The sequence below is a fragment of the Centroberyx affinis genome, unplaced genomic scaffold (assembly GCF_046629955.1).
Source record: "Centroberyx affinis isolate AG114_WGS23_722 - 3 ecotype Tasmania unplaced genomic scaffold, CSIRO-AGI_Caff_v1 ptg000331l_1, whole genome shotgun sequence".
In the NCBI taxonomy this organism is placed as follows: domain Eukaryota; kingdom Metazoa; phylum Chordata; class Actinopteri; order Beryciformes; family Berycidae; genus Centroberyx; species Centroberyx affinis.
The window spans coordinates 136,276-155,815 of NW_027279006.1; the positions used below are offsets into that span (position 1 = coordinate 136,276).

A 19,540-nucleotide genomic window follows, 5' to 3' on the forward strand; every position below is an offset into this window, starting at 1 on the left:
ATGAAACTACACTGAGAGCAGTGGGGTGAGAGTTAGGAGTCCTGAGGAAAACAGCTATGAAACCACTGTTCTAGGATCTAGATCTAGATAAGATAAGAAAAGGCTGTTCAGGGCAGGAAATAAGAAAGAAACTCAGATGTGTTCAGAGGGAGATGGATAAGAAAACTAGACAGAAAAGCTGCACAATACATTTATCAACTGCAACAAAAAGAGCTGAAGGATGTTGTGGAGAGGGATGAGAAAGATCACAGGATAGAAATAGTAGTAGTACTTTATTACTTATAGCTTTAGAACCTGGATAGGACTATAAATAGTAGTATTACCAGAACTTGGAGAAAAACTTCTATTCTGATGTTAAGAAAGTTCCAAAATATGGTCATAACTGGTAAAATTGGGCTTGTAAAAGGGTTTCATACCAAATAATTAAGACAATCATTGGGGTGAGTGGTCAGTGAAGTTGCCACACAGTTAAAAATGTCCCAGGCTTGATTCTTGGTCCTGTCTGTGTGGAGTTTGCATTTTCTTCCCGTCTTCGTCTGGTTTCCGCCCACAGTCCAATGACACGCGGGTGGCTTGCAGTCTCTCAGCTGCTCATAGGTGTGAAAAATATACTGTTGACCTCTACTGGTCATGGTAGAAAATACACATTAAACACATTGTAATTCATATGAAGTATTCCATCTTCAGTGCATTAACCTCTGTAGGTTCAGCTAAAAGGATCAGTGGTCCAGCTGTGTTCATTCTGTCTGCTCTGTCAAAGTTAGCTGCTTTGAAATGAATTTTTTTTTTTATCAACCGGCCATATCTTCTACGCTTAATCTTTTTCATCAAAATCACCACCACCACTGTTTGATACATAGAGCAGACTACAACATAAATAAAAAAAATAATACGAAGAAAAGAGTAGCCTATATTTGCTTTAAAATGTAGGCTAATGGACTCAAAGTCCTAGGTTCCTTACAGTGGGAATATTAGCATACTGGGATATGCTGATATTAGCGGAGGCATGTAAAAAGCTCATCCCGTTTACTTTTGGTTTTTACTTTCCATGTAATTTCTGTTTCCATTGTAATATTCACTCTATTCTGCTGATTCATATATACATGGATTTTCTTATCAGGATATGAAACTGCCCTCACCAGTGTCTATAATAGTTTAATAGTACAATACTGAAGACTATACCAACCTCAACCACATGCCATACTACAGATAAAGAACTTATAAAGATTTTCAGCATTCCGTTCCTTTATTTTCAGAGTAGAAACAAAATGCAGAGCAACAAACGACAGTAAACCAGCCAACCTGCACACATGCTGTAGCCAGTATGAGCCACAAGAGGGCGACGTCACTACACAAAATCTTACTACTACAGTCCCTTCACCTTCACACTGTATATTGCTGCATTAAATCAAATGCTGCCATCTAGTGGTCATCGGCAAAATAAACATTACTTTTGTACTGGGATAATTAGGGCTCAACTTATAAGACCAAACAACAATATTGGCCTATTTTAGAACAGTCATAGTTACATATTAATGTCAACAAATTAGGTAAATGTTTTTACAACAAAATATAAGGCTACTCAGCAGATGAAAATGTAAGTTCTTCAATGGCTTTGAAATGTTGAGCAGCCATGGTCTTAGGTTCCCCAAAGTGGAAACACTAGCCTACTCTTCACCCCTGCTTGAAGGGTAATTTACCAGAATCAGTGGACAATGGCCTATAATTTGACAGTATTTTTTATGTTTTATGTTTTAAACAATGACCTCACAAGATCAGTTAGAATGCAGTCCTCTGACAACATTGATCTTCTGTCCTACCCAATAGGCCCTTTTCACGCCGCCAGAAACCGGTGCATTACAACTTCCTGTGGCAATTTTATTTTTGTGAAGAGGAAAATTGAGGTGAACTTGTAGTCTTTCTCTAGTTTAGTCTTTGTACTTCATCAATGTTGATTTTGGGCAGTTTATGGAGCGATTTAGTGAAGGCCAGAGCTGACAACAGGAAGTTGTAATGCATCTGTTTCTCTGCTGTTTCTCAATGCAGAAGCTATTACCATGACGATGTGAAAAGGGCCTATAAGGAGCTATCTTTGTTTTTTTTTTTTTTTTTAGTAAAGATTTAAATAGATTTGTTCCATCAGCACCAACTGTAAAAATGCATCTAAAAACGTATATTTTTATGTGTTTTTGTTTTCATAATTAGAAACCTAACATGAATATGTGAATCCCTGACATCTTGGCTCAACCAAGCTGGCAATGAAAATCAGTGATGTCATTGTAGCACTGTAGGTATTTACAGATAGCTAGGACCAGAGTCTAGGTTCAGAGGAGCAGTTTATAAGTAGTACTCAGAAACAACAGACCACAGACCAAGGGGTAAGTTTGAACTGCCGGCTCATTTATGTGGACAATTAGTAGTAGACATACACAGTAATTGGTACCAAATCACACATTTCCCACACACACCCAGGATTTGTGCATTTAAATCCAAAATGAAACCCAAACCTCAGACAGGTAAGTATTCCTCCCAGTTTTATCTCACTTTGGTTTGATTTAAACCTATTTGAGTTCAAGAGATAATTTTCAACTTTAGACTCCTTTGAGTTGTTATTTAGTTTCTCATTTTTCTTTGAGTTGACTCCGTTCTAAGTTCTCATGTTATCTTAGTAAGGCCTATTTAAGAGTTTAGTTCTACCTTCTCGTTAGTTTACTTAACCAGTACACAAATTAGAATTTACAGTAACACAACCCTTTTTGCATTACCAATTCAGCACACAATAAATGGAAAATAAAATACAATGCAATACAGTATCAAAACACAAACTCAAAATTCCACAGATCAATATATATGATCAATAAACTCAAATTTCACAACTCTGTGTGTAATCAGTCCTTTTGTTAAGTCCTTTACAAGTCCAAATGAGTTCCACTGCGTCTCTCAGCAAAATACTGAAGGTTTAGTCCTACCACGACTCAGGTACGTGAATCAGTGTCCTTATCCTTGGAGTGTAGGTTTGTCTCGCAGAAGCAGATGCCTATCCAACGCGATTTCTCCTATGGGTGGCTCGCCATCTTGATTCCCCAGCTTCGGGTGGGCAACACAAAGCGGTCCTCACAACTAAAAAACCTGGCCTGTTGTACAACAGTGCATTATACATACAATTATTTTAGTCTTACACATTTCAACACAACTGAAGTACTTTAGGAGAACTAGTACCTTAATACAGGTTAATGGTAATTAAATCTGAACCGCACCCTAAAATGGTGGCGGCGTGCCATTCACCTCACTTCACTAACGAGGCTGAACTTGACAATGCCTGTTGCATGTAGCATCTCAATTCGTTTTACACAAAGAAAAAATAAACAACATAAAACGTATTCACACTGTCTTAGCTTAGCTAACGTTAATTTCGGCTGCACATTCAGCTTGAACGAGGAGAAATAGCATGCTAATTGACATGCTGAAAAATAGTTTTATCTCACCAGATCCTCGTTCAAAACTGAAACAAAAAAACTAGAATCCAGTGACGCAGACAGAAGGTGAACACAAAATCCTCCAAAAAAATGGGAAAATAGAGGTTTACATTCCTCAAAACTTGCGTCTTTTCTCATATTTTCCTTCTTTTTTTCACTCGTTTGCAGCTTCTCTGTCGCTAGCCTCTTACGATCTACCTCTCTTTCTGTTCTTCCTCTCTCTCCAGCAAGCGGCGCTACAGTTACACTGATTGGCTGTTACCGCTGCACATGTTAAAGGAACAGTATACAAAATAAAATAGCAAAATCAACAGAGCAAAACCTTTTATTTGTTTAAGGTTATATTAACCTGGGTTACATCATACTACACTTTCCTTGAATATGATTTGTGACTCACAACTTGGGGCAAATCATAATTACAAATTAAAAAATAAAAACATAAAAACTATGGTTTGAAATGAAAAAGATCAAACACGTAAACATTTATTCTGGGAAACAATTAAAGAAACAAGATGTTTAGCTTTGAATGGATTAGTAAGATACCAAATAAAAAAGAAGCTCCAAGAGAGAGGTTAACCTCTCAGTCATCAACGACAAACTCTCAGATGAACAACAATAACCTTGTTCTGTCTGCTTAAATGCCTCATCCATTTGATTTTCCAAATAAATCAATCATGCAAATTTGTATTCAACCTTAAATTTGTATCATACTAAAATCATATTAAGTTTTCCTACGTATAAAATACACTCTGTTTAACCCTCTATTATGTTTGGGGTCAATTTGACCCAATTCAACATTTAACGTCTCTAAAAACATGATTAACATTATTTTTTCAGCTTGATACTCGATGACGTTCCCTAATTTCATGAGAAAAACTGGTAAATTTTTATATGTAACATGATGATATGTTTTCAAGGACCTTTACACACTTTGTATACAACAGTGTTGTTTGGGGTCATTTTGAACCCAACACAATAGCTTTATAAAACCATAGAAAATATAAAAGTTTTACACATATTTTCTTTTTCTTTGTTTTGACTGATAACTGAGGGAAATTCCCCATACAAGTTTTGATCTTTCAAAAACATTCCCATGCTTTAGGGCCCTAACATAAGATGGGCAGTTTTATCATGTTTTTATATAGCTTTATCTCACCGGAAGACTTTCTGCCACTGAGGTCCTGTCAGCTCTTTGAAAGACTATTTTGGTGACTAATTTACTTTTTATTGGTGTTCAGTATTGACTAACTGCTATGTGTTACGTGCTGATGTGTGAACTTGGGTAACACTTTCAATTACAATCATTTTTTGTAGGTTTAAATTGCAGGGATCAATTTGACCCCAAACATAAAAGATGTCTGTACATTTTAACATAATAGGAGGGTTAAAGTGACTGAGGAATCAGGTTTGTACAAAGGAAAATGAGTAGTAAAGTAGTCCCCCTTTCTACAATACCTTCAGCAGCGATCCCTCTTTCCATAATTGCTCCATAATACTAAAAACTAACATACCCTCACAACAATAGTTAACCATGAATTAACCCTGCAATATGTAGCCCATCACCACACCAGCTCTGTATATTTAGTTTTGTTTGTCTTATTTCTTTTAAGTCCCTTCTGTCCTGTTATATGTAACCTGTTGTATCCCCTCTATATGCATAAGGAATGATGTATTGATGTACTGATGTTGTTTTGTATGTTACTGTACTGTCTTGTTGTATTGTTTGCAAAAAGAAAAAGAAAATGAAAAAAATATATATATGGTGTGTGTGTGTGTGTGCGTGGGTGTGTGTTATGGAGTCCAGAGAGATGGCTCCACTGAGTGTCCGCACCAGGGACAGCACCCGTTACCATACAGGAAACAACTGGTCAGATTGTTGGAGGACCGATACTTTGGTGTGACAGAGGTGGAGAGAACCCGGCTGCAGAGCATCAGGAAGCTCTCTACTTAAACCCTGCCAGTACACTCAATCAGTGGTGGTTGAGAGTGGGCGAGTAAACCAAATCTCTGCGGTATGGTAACAAGTGTCTGTCAACTGGATACAGTGTGTGGATTTTGGACTAATGATTCTGGATTTTGGGCTGGATTATTACATTGTTTTCTCTGTGCTTGACCTAGACTCTTGACCCAGACTCTCTAAAGATCTTTATGTTTTTCACCTGAAATCTGTGTCTGAGCTTTTCTCCAGATTTAGAGTGCCTCTCAAGAGTCGAATGCTACGTGTGTGTGCGTGAGATTCTGTACAGGGTGAACTATGATTTCAGCAGCTGTCTTTTGACAGCAGTGTGAATCTTTCTCCGCACAGGAGGTGACTCTCCCTCCTGACCCAGAGACACCGAGGAACCAAACAACTCAGACACAAACCCAAATCTAAACCCAGGGTAGAGGGGTTCAGTGAATGTGGAGTGGAAGGTGTGGAGGTGGATCAGGGTGTCAGAGGAAACTCTGTAGAAGGACAAAGTGCCAGCAGACCAGTCCAGATACACTGCTACTCTGTCAGAGTCAGAGGAGGGGGGAGGGCGTATGATTGTTCTTCTCTTATTGTGCCAGGCAATGTAACTATAACCAGAGCAGTACAGACTCCAGGACTTGTCATTCCATCCAAGCCAGCAGTCATCACCCTTTCCTTTCCTTCTAATTCTTCTGTATGTCACTCCTAAACAAACTAATCCTTTCTTCTCTACTTCCCAGTAACAGCACCCAGTCAGACCATTTCTACACAGCACCTGTTTCCAGTGGTCAAATCTCTCTGGGTGATCAGGAAATGGCTGCTCCTCTCTCACCTCTGTCACCTCTCTGTTGTCCTCAGACAGAGAGAGGTTTCTGTTTGCTGTGTTTGGGTCCAGTGTGAGTTCACAGGCATCTGAAGGGGAGAACAAGACGCAATACAGCAGCAGTCTCATCTGATCTGTTATGTTTTATAATTTGTTGATTTACTGGTAGTTTGTTATTGTGTGCCTCTGTTTCCATGAGGGTTTAGTCTAAAATGAGCTTAATGACACTGGAATAGCTCAACTTACACTTGAAGAATGCTGGCTTCAAGCGATGCTTTCCACCATGATCAACACTGTGGAAAAGGTAGAAACGTGAAATATTGAGACCGAAAGACAAATGGACAAAACCACACACAAATACCATATGTAATAATAATAGCAGCAAACAGCAAATAATAGCAGAGTAAAATAATGTACCTGAGAGAGTCCAGTCTCCAGTGTGGATCCTCCAGTCCAGCAGAGAGCAGCTTCACTCCTGAGTCTCCTGGATGATTGTAGCTCAGGTCCAGCTCTCTCAGATGGGAGGGGTTGGAGCTCAGAGCTGAGGCCAGAGAAGCACAGCCTTCCTCTGTGACCAGACAACCTGACAACCTACACACACACACACACACACGCACACACACACACACACAAGCAGTGAACAGCTACACATTGAACTCCCTGATTAAAACAAGTTACGTTGTCATAAACATAATGCTCTGAAATTAGTTGTGATAGTGAAGTCGGAAAAAATAACTGTAGCAAAAACTGTAATTGTCACCCAATGATCTGCTTAGTGTTTTCATTTGGTCCAATTGAAAAGTTCTTGGATCAATTTGCTGGAGAAATCTTAGAAGTCTTAGAAGTTCTTTCTTTTAAGTCTCAAAAAAAGGAAAAAGGCAGAAAGAAGGGAAATAATGAAATATCCTCATAAAAAGTAATTCACAGAGGCTAGAAATTTCAGTGTAAAAGTTTGGTACCACAAGTTCTTTTTAAAATAGCTAAAATTAACCTGCATGTAAAGAAAGATTTAAATGGTCATGTGTTGAACAGGTTGAGGAATACTGACCTGAGAGTTTCCAGTCTACAGTATGGACTCCCCAGTCCAGCAGAGAGCAGCTTCACTCCTGAATCTTGCAGGTCGTTGTTACTCAGGTCCAGCTCTCTCAGACTAGAAGACTGGGAGCTGAGAACTGAGCCCAGAGTTTCACAGCTTCTCTCTGACAGATTACAGCCACTCAGCCTCAATGGACATGAAAATAAATGTTATTCTCTCTTTTAATGTTGTTGTCTGTGTTTTGGGCACTGCTTTCATAGTATTACTACTACTAATAATCAAAAACACTACACAAATGCGCAAGTCAATAAAAGAGTATTTTACATAGGCTAGTGTTTTAAAAGATGAAAGTGAATTTTCTAGCCTAAGTCCCTCAGGAGGTGCTGATGCCAAAAGTGTAATAATTTAGTCCTGAGTCTAGATGGACCAGAAGACATCAGCGTGCACTCCGACTCATGGAGAACTAAGAAATCTGCACTGTAACTCAGGGCCGAAAGTAGCCATGCTTTAAATGTGCTCATTGAAATCTTAACATTAATTGTATAACCGGTAAGCACTAGATAGATGCTAAACTTGGGGATATATAATCTCTTTTTTAGTAAGGGTCCTAAAAATCCTAGCTGCTCTATTCTTCTGAACAAGTTGGAGATGTGACAGTGAATTATGGCTGAGACAGGAATACAGAGGTGCAGAATTCTAAATGACATGATATCATTGCATGGATGACCAGACAGAGTCTTAGGAAACAAGAGAAGATATTCACACAATTAAGTCCATCTTGTGTTCCACTATTGCACAATGCATATACCTTCTCTTGTTAAATGGCACTGAAATCATGATGTACTACAACTTTCTGGGTTACTCATTGGCGGTTCTGGAATTCTGACCTGACAGAGACTGTTGTGAGAGCATGGACCTTAGTTTAGAGAAAATTAAAAAAATAATAATCATTAATTGAATTGTTGTTACCGGAGAGTGAGCAGTCTGCATTGTGGACTCCCCAGTCCAGCAGAGAGCAGCTTCGCTCCTGAATCCTGCAGGTCGTTGTTACTCAGGTCCAGCTCTCTCAGACTAGAGCACTGGGAGCTGAGAACTGAGGCCAGAGCTTCACAGCTTCTCTCTGACAGCTTACAGCCACTCAGCCTGAAGAAGTGTTAATGATAAAAACAATAACTTTGAAAATATGTTTTTTTTCTCCTTTAGAAAATATATAATTTATGTCCAGTGATCAAGGCACTTACAAAGCTTTATTGGAGGCTTTGACCACTGGCAGCAGCCTCAGAAGACCCTCCTCTGAAGCATAGTATTTCTTCAGGTCAAACACGTCCAGCTCTTTGTCTGATGACAGTAAGATGAAGACCAGAGCCGACCACTGAGCAGGGGAGAGTTTGACTCTGGAGGGACTTCCTGATCTCAGGCACTGTTGGATCTCCTCCACTAGAGAACGGTCATTCAGCTCATTCAGACAGCGGAACAGATTGATGCTTTTCTCTGGAGAAGGATTCTCCCTGATCTTGTACTTGATGTACTGAGATGTTTCCTGATTGGTTTGTGAACTATTTCCTGCTTGTTTCAGCAGGCCTCGTAGTAGACTCTGATTGGTCTCCAGTGAAAGACCCAAGAGGAAGCGGAGGAACAGGTCTAGGTGTCCATTTGGACTCTGTAAGGCCTTGTCCACAGCACTCCGGTAGAGTTCTTTTACTTTAGAGTTGTTTCTTAACAGTGTAGGCCACCAGGATGTTGATTGTGGTTCTGACAGTAGATTGACATCAGTGTTGATGAATGTCAGAAAGACATAAACAGCAGCCAGAAACTCCTGAATGCTCAGCTGGACAAAGCAGAACACCTTTTCCTGGTACAGCCCACGGTCCTCTTTAAAGATCTGTGTAAACACTCCTGAGTACACTGAGGCTGCTCTGATATCAATGCCACACTCTGTCAGATCGGCTTCATAGAAGATCAGGTTGCCTTTCTCCAGCTGCTCAAAAGCCAGTTTTCCCAGAGACAGAATCATCTGTCTGGACTCTGTAGTGCAGAGTGGATCTGTCTCATCTCTCCCATGAAACTTGACATTTCCCTGTATGGACTGAACCACCAGGAAGCGGATGTACATCTCAGTCAGGGTCTTGGGCATCTCTCCCCTCTCATCTGTTCTCAACACATGCTCCAGAACTGTAGAAGTGATCCAACAGAAGACTGGGATGTGGCACATGATGTGGAGGCTTCGTGATGTCTTGATGTGGGAGATGATTCTGCTGGCCAGTTCCTCATCTCTGAATCTCTTCCTGAAGTACTCGTCCTTCTGTGGGTCAGTGAAACCTCTCACCTCTGTCACCATGTCAACACACTCAGGAGGGATCTGATTGGCTGCTGCAGGTCGTGTGGTTATCCAGAGGCGAGCAGAGGGAAGCAGTTTCCCCTTGATGAGGTTTGTCAGCAGCACATCCACTGAGGTTGACTCTGTAACATCAGTCAGGATCTCGTTGTTCTGGAAGTCTAGAGGAAGTCGACACTCATCCAGACCGTCAAAGATGAACACAACCTGGAACTTGTCAAACCTGCAGATTCCTGCTTCTTTGGTGTCAATAAAGAAGTGATGAAGAAGTTCCACCAAGCTGTACTTTTTCCCTTTCAGCAAATTCAGTTCTCGGAAAGTGAATAGAAATGTGAACTGTACATCCTGGTTGGCTTTGTCTTCAGCCCAGTCCACAGTGAACTTCTGTGTTAAGACTGTTTTCCCAATGCCAGCCACTCCCTTTGTCATCACTTTTCTGATTGGTTTATCTCTTCCAGGTAAGGATTTAAAGATATCCTCACATTTTATTGTTGTTTCTGGTGTCACTGGTTTCCTGGATGCTGTTTCAATCTGTCTGACCTCACGATCATCATTGACCTCTCCACTCCCTCCCTCTGTGATGTAGAGCTCTGTGTAGATCCGATTCAGAGGTGTTGGGTATCCTGCTTTAGCAATCCCCTCAAACGAACATTGAAACTTCTCCTTCAGATTAAATTTGTGTTTACGTTGGCAGATGGAAGCAAGAGTTTCTGAATGAACAAATAGCAAATAACATCAATGAATGGTAGATCTTAGACATTTAAAAATGTATGTGCAAATGTATATATTTGGCATGTGTAGTATGTAGAAATGGGGTCAATAAAGCAAGGTTGACCCAGGGATTCTGGAACATAGAATAATTATTTATTGGGTGCAAAACACGACTAACGTTTTGACACGGGCAGTGTCTTCATTAGAGTCAAATCTGATATGTCAATTTTGCATCTACTAAATAATTATTCTGTATGCTCCAGAATCCCTGGGTCAAGCTCACTTTCTTCACTCTATTTCTATATAAGTTGAAGTCCTTCTGTTGAGCATGCTTTTTTTCTGCATGTTCACAGTATATTTAAAGCAGTGTGGAAAAAAATCTTGCTTTTTCCCAACCATATCCCTTTACACCATGTTAAACCTGTTAAAAGCCTCTTACTGCTCTGCAAAGTGTCTGCCAGCTCCTCCTGCTTCATTCTCCTCAGGAAGTGCAGTGTGATCTTCAGAAGTGCCTCTCTGTTGCTCCTCCTCTGCTCTTCCTCCTCATCGTCCATAAACTCCTCATCCTCACTCTGCCTCTCTAGGCAATCTGTGTAATTTAGAGTCAGAACACTCTGGAACTTCTTCAGCTCGTTCTTCACAAAAGTGTCAATGCTCTCCTCAAGCAGCTGGAACAGAATTATATATGAATGTAATATAAATGTAATTGTCATATTATTGCTGAAGTTCAAGGTGTTGGTGTACATTTACACACCATAAATATGTAGTCCAGGTCGGTTTGAGGCTTCTGGGCAGACTGAGCACTGGGAACCATTGACCTTTCCTGGTGGAATCTGTGGAAAAAACATGATGTATTAGGTCATATAATGTCTCTCTCTCATACACACACACAGAGACACATACAGTTATGGATTACTGTGTTCTGTCATGATCAATCCTAGTGGAAACACAAGATGAATACCACGTACATTATGCTCTTATAAGAAACTAAATCAACAATATATGAAGGGCCAGATCAGTTCTATATCTCATGACTTCTTACCTCTGCTCAGTAGGGTCAGATGATAACAAACTCATCAGTTTCAAATTTTACCTGTGCTCAGTAGAGTGGTGTCCATCTTTGAATTCAGTATATTCAATCATAGGCCAATCACTCTGGATGGACACACAGCTGGGTACAGGGGAGTCTGGTCTCTCCTGCTGGATCCTGTGAGAAACTGTATCAAACCTGCAATAAGCGATATCAGACCTTATAACTGATCCTGAAACTAATGTGTGCTATGTGGAGATTTCATTGAGACATTTTGATATAAACGAATATTCACACAGCTGTGTTGCTGTTTTCACCTCTTTTCTAATGCTTGTTGTCAAATTCCGCTCCGGAACGAAGCTCCTCTCGCTCCATTCAGTAGCTTTTCATTTTTTAAAAACTATCTTGGATCCTCCCTTGCTGTTTAAAAGTAGCCCTCACCCCCTCCCATTCCTAAAGAAAATGTTGTAAAGGAGGAATCGATGAAGCGAGCGAGTAAACTTGTTAAACTAGTAAACTTGGTATCTACTTCTTCACTTGTCATTGTAGGACATGTAACCTTCAGTGGGAGAAAGACCTGATGAGACCGGCGACAATACTCTGTATACGTTTATCTTAACTATTAGCATTTATACACGGTGCTTTGCAAAGTTTGTCCTTCGTAGTCCTCCGTAGAGCAGTTGTTTTGCTGTGTTATTTACAAGTGTGTTGCAGTTTCTGTTGCCCTCAAGTGGTCACAAATTTCACTTATTGCAGCTTTATATTTAAAAAAAACAAACAAAAAAAAAACACGGTAGGTTAACTTTAAGAGAAGCAGGATAATTGACCAGATGGTCACCACCAGCACAAGTCCAAAACCCAGAACCAAATAGAAAATCTGTGAGAGAGAATAAGAAAGTTCTCCCCTCCCTCAACAGCTACCATTGAAGCTGTTGGATGGGCAATGGTACAAAACTATGGCTGCACTGAGCAGCTCCCAGTGGCCAACAATTGGCTAGTCATGGACCGTTAGAGATCCTCATCTTACCTCTCAGGTTTGGTCTGGCTGTCATGTTCCCCAGACAGAGTGGTTTTAGGAGGGACCCCGTCCTCTCTCTCCTCAGACAGATTCATAGTAGAGCGAACACCTTTACAGAAACACACCCAACATGCTGTGTTATTGGACTGATTCATTACAACAAAGTTTCCATTACAAGATATATTATTTTTTCAAGGGCTGTGATCATTCCTGTCAGTAAGATGTCACATATACATTGAGTGTACAAAATTCTAAAAGTGTGACCCTTTATTTGAGTGTAATTTGTTTTTTTGTATGTCAGCATTGCATACATCTGCATATGTATTGCTTTCTTGCAATGGTATGGTTTTCATTATTTACATGTAAAACAGAGAGGAGCTTTTATTTAGAAATTTCAGAGGAAGTCTTAAGGTTCTGTGTGTACATCGCAAAAAGAAGGAGATGGTTGGCATGTGGGGAGAAATAGAACGCTAAATGTAGGGTAGTAAACCTGCCTTTTGTAACTGATGTTGACAAGTTTGTGGTCCTTGAACAACTCACAGACCGGTCCCAGATGACCTCAGAGGTCTGGGTGGCTCATATCCTAAGAGCAGGTCAGAAATGTATTTTGGAGCTAAGCCATTTAGTGCTTTATAGACAAGCAGCAGAATTTTAAAATCAATTCAATGGCACATTGGAAGCCAATGCAGTGACCTAAGAATTGGTGTAATGTGTTCTGTTTTCTTAGTCTTTCAGAACTCTATCAGTAGCATTCTGAATGAGCTGTAACCACCCCAGAGTTTTTTTGGGGAGACCAGAGAGAAGATCATTGCAGTAGTCTAACCTGCTGGTAATGAAAGCGTGTATCAGCTTTTCTAAATCAGGTTTTGACATAAGACCCCTTACTTTGGTTATATTTTTAAGATGATAAAAGGCTGATCTTGTAATGGTATTGATATGTTTGTTAAAATTGAGATCGGCATCCATAATAACACCAAGATTCCTAGCTTGGTCTTTACTCTTGAGAGACAGGGAGTCAAGGTGAGCCCTAATTGTCTGCCTCTTTTCCTTAGTACCAAAGATAATTACCTCAGGTTTGTCTTTATTTCGCTGAAGAAGGTTTTGGCACATCCAATCATTAATTTCCTCAATACACTGAAGAGTGAATCTACATGACCAAAGTCACTTGAAGAAAGAGATATATAGAGCTGAGTGTCATCTGCATAATTGTGGTAGTGAATGCTATTTTTCTGTATGATATGTCCTAGTGGAAGCATGTAGAGGTTGAAAAAAAGAGGGCCAAGGATTGAGCCCTGTGGAACTCCACATGTCATACTGACCCTTTCAGAGACAAAGTCACCGATAGACACAAAGTAGTTCCTGCCTTGCAGGTAGGTCTTGAACCAATTTAAGACCGGGCCAGAGAGTCCAACCCAATTTTCTAGTCTAATAATATTGTGTGATCAACAGTGTCAAATGCAGCACTAAGATCCAGAAGTACAAGGATAGAAACCTTGCCTGAATCTGTGTTTATATGAAGATTATTCACAACTCTAATAAGGGCTGTCTCAGTGCTATGATGGGGTCTAAATCCGGATTGGAAATGGTCAAAGTGGGCATTTGAAATGAAATAGTTGTTAAGCTGGTTGAAGACATTTTTTTCCAGGATCTTACTAATAAAAGGGAGATTGGAAATAGGTCTGTAATTACTTATCACAGAGGCATCCGGGCAACTCTTCTTTAACAGAGGCTCAATAACAACAGTTTTCAAAGCATTTGGGAAAACACCAGACAAAAGAGCGCTGTTAACAATTTGCAGTAGCTCATTCGCCAAACAGCTAAAAACATTTTTAAAAAAGCTTGTGGGCAGAGGGTCAAGGCAGCAGGTGGACGACTTATGCTGTTGCATAGTGTTCTCAAGTGTTGTGTAGTCAATAGCAGTACATTTTGCCATATTAGTTACATTATTTATGTGTGAATGAAATGGAGGCATAACCTTCCTGTTAGACATGGAAGTACTGTTAGTTTGTCTGATATGCAGAACCCTATCATTACATTTAGCAGTAGAAAGAAGCTCTGGGGCAACTGATGCTGGGGGATTTATCAGTCTATCAACAGTAGTAAAAAGTGTATGTGCATTGTTTGTATTTTCACTAATGATCTTGGCAAAAATTGTCTGGCATTTCTCAATTCTATGTTGCAGTTTTGAAGCTCCTCTTTGTAAATATCATAGTGAACCTGGAGTTTTGTTTTTCACCATTTACGTTCAGCCTTTTGGCATCCTCTTGTCTGTTGTTTTACAGACATAGCATTTCTACAGGGTGCTTTTTGCTTACCAGAGATTTTCACCTTAACTGGTGCAATGTCATCAATGGCATTCTTAATCTGACAATTAACATTTTCAACAAGGTCATTAATACAATGCACAGTGGGCATTTGTGACATAGATATGGTGTTCATAAAATCTGCAGCAGTATTATCATTGCTGTAGCGTTTTTTTTTTGTTTTTTTTTAACAATTCTTGTAGTTCCAGATTTATAGACACATCAAAGAAAACACAGACATGATCAGATATGGCAACATCAATAGCAGCAGTTTTAGTGATATTGAGATCCCTAGTGATAATCAAGTCCAAGGTATGCCCCTGATTGTGGGTGGGCCCCGACACATGCTGAGATAGACCAAAAGCTTCTAGCATGCTAGTCAGCTCTCTAGCATGGTTATCATTTAGATTATCAATGTGAATATTGAAGTCACCCGATATAGCCACACAATCAAAATCTGTGGAGATTTTGGACAGTAGCTCACCATGCATCAAAGAAATTGTTGGACTGTTTAGGTGGTCTATATACAATCAGAAATAAAATTTGAATAGTACATTTCAAAGTAAAAGCAAGGTATTCAAAAGATGTAAAATCCCCAAATGACACCTGTTTGCACTGAAACACATCAGAGAAAAGAGTTGAAACACCTCCCCCTCTCCTGTCAGCTCTAAAAACATCTAAAAAATGTTTTAAATTGGGGGGTGCAGATTCAATAAGAACAGCCATTCTGTCATTTTTGTCTAACCAGGTTTCAGTTAAAAACATAAAATCAACTTTATAAGTATTAATTAGGTCATTGATCAAACGAGACTTATTAGCCGGAGACCTAAAATTAAGCAAGCCAAGCTTTATGGTTTTTTGGGCTACTTTTAGATTATTGGTCACAGGCCCTGAGGCAGGATGTCTGCAATTGTCAAGTTGTTTCACACTTATCAAATTTGATAAGTTTGCAGCATGGAGAGGGTAAGTCTTGTTTATTCTACTGCTAGTCAAAACAGGAATGGGGAAAGTTACAGGCACTGACGTAAAAACTCTTAAACGCTTCCTGTGTCAAGCACACAGGGGAAGTTTTGTATGCCTGTAAAGAGTTATTACGAAGAAGATGTCCATACAGTACTGATTTAGCACCTCAGTTGGAGAGTGAACAAAGTATGAATATAATTTTTATTGTCATTAATGTTTTATTTTATGGTTTGTTATTTTTTCTGATTGAAACTGAATGACCATGCTGTCCACTAGCTTAAATGACATAGCCTTAGCCAAAATTCACGGCTATTTATGCCTCATTGACATGCACTGTACACTTTGTTTTCCTTTATTCATCCTATGTTGATTTATGGTATTTTGTAATTAGTGTCAGTATATTTGTGAATAGTGTGCATCCATACAGATAATTGATCGGATTTATAGTTTTTTTGTTGTTGTTTGTTTCCCCCCCCCGCAATTTATGTTTAAACACAATTTTTTTTGCCATTGAAATGAATGGTGGAATGTTCAGTCTGCTAGAGTGGATGATGTCATCACACACTCTAGCCACTCTACAGACTTTAGAGGCTGTGATTTTTACTGAATTTACAAATTTTTTAAACTGGCACATTTTACACACATTACACAGCTGTTCAGCTACTTCTTCTGTCACTCACAATTTAAATATCCTAATGACAGGATTAGTGGTTTTTGAGTTATGAAGGTTTGTTCAACACCAGTGCTATACTGTGTTTTGTTTTGCCTCTTTCAACAGCTGTGTCTTTTTCCACATACAGTATTTAAACTGTCATAACTTCCAAAATGTTAACACTACATACATAGGTGACAGAGACAGTAATGTAGTAGACAGCAACAACAGTGTAGTGGACTTGGATCTGCTGACTCTGGGCAAATAGGGGGGTGTTTCTGGGACGCTGGAATACAATGTTGAGCCTTCTTGAGGTGTCATGGGCTTAACTCAACGAAACATCGTTAAAGGAGGGTGCCCACTTGATAACCCCAATGATTTGCCTACACTCACTCACCCTGAAACTAGAGTAGGTAGCTGGTGAATGTTGCTGCCTGTCTTATGGTGCTGTAAATTTATGATGGTGTAGCCTGATGTTTTCTATGGTGCTCATTGGTATGGTAGTGTATCATTCTGTTGAACTCGGAACTGGGCCTCCATATGAATGCTCACCTTGGATTATGGCACAAGGGATATTAACATCATATCCTATTGATAAACACATATTACTCATCAAAATGTTCAGCTACTTATAATATCTAAGTGATGGGATTATAAACGTTTATTTTAAATACTACAACCTTTAAAAACATTATTACCAATCCTTCCATGTATTGATAACTACAGGACTTTTGGCTGTCAAATAAATTGCAAATATTCAAAATTTAAAGACGTAGTAGTAGTAGCAGTAGTAGTAGCATTTGTAGCAGCAGCAGCAGTATAGTAGCAGTAGTAGTAGTAGCAGCAGTAGTAGTAGTAGCAGCAGCAGCAGTAGCAGTAGTAGTAGTAGTAGCAGTAGTAGTAGTAGTAGTAGTAGCTGCAGTAGCAGTAGTAGTAGTAGTAGTAGTAGTGGTAGCAGTAGTTAGTAGCAGCAGCAGTTTAGCACTAGTGTAGTAGCAGCAGTAGTAGCAGTACTAGCAGCAGTAGCAGTATTTAGCAGTGGCAGCAGCACTAGTAGCAGTAGCGGTAGCAGTAGCAGTATAGTGGCAGTATAGCAGTAGTGGTAGTAGTAGCAGTAGTTGTAGCCTATTAACATTTTAAAGACATTTAATTGTCTTGTTCAAATGACTTTCAAACTGACGCAAGCACACAAATTTTCTTCAGAAAATGTATCCTTTTCTAGAACATGAAAGTCTAGAACATGCACACATACAATGCATAAGAACTGATTCAGTAACTAAAACCAAGCTATTTTATGTATAGTTTTGTTGTTTTCTCTTTATTTTTTTCTTTACTCAGCTCTTACGGTGTGAAATGGATTTAAATAAATTTGTGAAACATCAGTCAAGGAGTTTGACCATCATCTTTCTGGGGATGCTACAGTGCATTTCTGTCAAACCTATCCAAGCTGTCAGACCAGTTTTGAGACTTCCTACATATTTCACTCATGAAATGAGGTGTGACAGCTATCTAATTTGTGATCTAGATTTAATCCTATCTGGCAATGCTAAAACTAAAACATTTAAAAAATCTGTAACACTTTATAATACAGCCCGCGTTTTAGAGTGCAACTCCCCGTCATGACTGTGCAATTTCCCAGAACTTATGGTGTATAAAATATAAAATACTTACCAGTTCCTACTGGTACTTAAATGTAGGTACAGCGGAAGAAAACAAGACAACGAGGAACAAGGGAGTACAATTGGGGATTGAGAGTGTAACTTCCTGATATTTACCGTGTAATTTCCCTGAACTTACGGTGTAACTTCCTCGTATGAATCAGTATATATGTATATGGATGAAGTGCAATAAAAACAAATGCTTTTGCCCTTTGCTCATGGCAGTTGTGACAATCATTTTTTTATGCATGTGCGTTCGGCAGGCAAGCTTCACCCACACTCTGGGGATTTATTATGCTTATGTCTTATACTTCATTGTATGAATTTGAATAAGAACAAGTCGAGAAATGGGTCTACACTATTGAATGTTCGTCCAGCACTGCAGCAGCTCATAATGGGCAGGCTAGAGTAGAAAGCAAACCTCTCTCAAGTGCAGAGAAGGCTTGTATTGTCATCCGAGGACGAAAAACTAACAATACAGTAATGTAAAAATATACCTATGTATATCTTTAATTACACAGTAATAAGGTATGCAGGGAGTTATACTTTTTTTTTAAATTCTTTAATTACACAGAAACCACAAGGTATGTGCTGTTCTCCTGTTCTTACTCAGTAAGTACAGAGTACTTACTCTGTAAACAAAGTAGCAACAGGGGACGGGCTGGATTATGAAGTTTACACTGTTCTCCCGTTCTTACTCTGTAAGTACAGAGTAAGTAGCCCACTCTGTAAGTACAGAGTAAGTACAGAGTAAGTACTCTGTACTTACAGAGTAAGAACGGGAGAACAGCACATACCTTGTGGTTTCTGTGTAATTAAAGAATAAAAAATTTTTTTATAACTCCCTGCATACCTTATTATTGTGTAATTAAAGATATACATATGTATACTAAAACGCGGGCTGTATTATGAAGTGTTACCAAAAAATCCACATAAATTCTTCAGTTTGGCCCCCAAGTGAGACACAAAAAATATACATAACTTAGTAATAATTATACATAGACATAGTTAACTCTAATGAATATTCAGATTTGGAGTCATTCTGAAATATTTTAACAGTATCCTCCCACCCCATTCTACTATACAGGCATGCAGATAAACAACACAATGCTTATTCATCAAACATTTATAATGTTCCCTAAAGGATTCTTTCCTGGTGAACTCATATTCAGATCAAATTAAAGAGACTTTCTACCTTCATCTGTAGAGGAAACACTGAAGACGCTGCTTATTCTCCTTTGTGAGTCCACTCCTGGATGTCTGTACATTTAAATTGTTGTCACATCCTCATACCTTCATCAGTATGACATAAACCAGTCTAACCTGTAGCCAGACACTGTTGCAGTCACAGATCAGGTGATGTAGTTCCACTAGATGTCCACTAGATGATGTGCATTAACCACATCATCTACAGTGAACTAGAGCAGTGATTCTGATCTATGTAATGTGTTTGTCCATCCATCCATCTGTCTGTTAGCAGGATATCTCAAAAAGTTGTGCACGGATTTGCACAAAACTTGATATGAAGGTTGGTTATGGGCCAAGGAAGAAATTATTAACTTTTCATGTCAATTGGCCAAAAGG

General features: G+C 39.2%; 2 protein-coding genes across 2 annotated transcripts in view; both read right to left on the bottom strand.

Moving 5' to 3' along the window:
- Positions 1–1,276: 1,276 nt before the first annotated feature.
- The window catches only part of LOC139641005 (NACHT, LRR and PYD domains-containing protein 3-like), a 38,659-nt gene continuing 20,395 nt past the window's right edge, over positions 1,277–19,540 (bottom strand). The window contains exons 10-14 of the mRNA XM_071515214.1: positions 8,256–8,429; positions 7,299–7,472; positions 6,668–6,841; positions 6,497–6,543; positions 1,277–6,339 (exon numbers count right to left, since the gene is read on the bottom strand). Coding sequence (XP_071371315.1) covers positions 5,729–6,339; positions 6,497–6,543; positions 6,668–6,841; positions 7,299–7,472; positions 8,256–8,429 — 1,180 coding nt within the window. The 3' untranslated portion in view covers positions 1,277–5,728. The remainder of the gene's footprint in view (positions 6,340–6,496; positions 6,544–6,667; positions 6,842–7,298; positions 7,473–8,255; positions 8,430–19,540) is intronic.
- On the bottom strand, positions 8,524–19,248 carry LOC139641007 (protein NLRC3-like). Its single transcript, XM_071515216.1, has 6 exons — positions 19,152–19,248; positions 12,390–12,489; positions 11,426–11,560; positions 11,087–11,165; positions 10,775–11,000; positions 8,524–10,331 (listed from the first exon to the last, which is right to left on the bottom strand). Exons 1-6 carry the CDS (start codon positions 19,222–19,224, stop codon positions 8,524–8,526), a joined length of 2,421 nt encoding a protein of 806 aa, XP_071371317.1. The 5' UTR covers positions 19,225–19,248.

Excerpts from the sequence above, each read along its gene's own strand:
- LOC139641007 (XM_071515216.1), bottom strand. The coding sequence starts at position 19,224 with ATGTACAGACATCCAGGAGTGGACTCACAAAGGAGAATAAGCAGCGTC. Across the intron at positions 11,561-12,389 it reads AGCCAGACCAAACCTGAGAG|GTTTGATACAGTTTCTCACA; the intron begins GTAAGATGAGGA and ends CGCTTATTGCAG. Across the intron at positions 10,332-10,774 it reads GCTGGCAGACACTTTGCAGA|AAACTCTTGCTTCCATCTGC; the intron begins GCAGTAAGAGGC and ends TTGTTCATTCAG.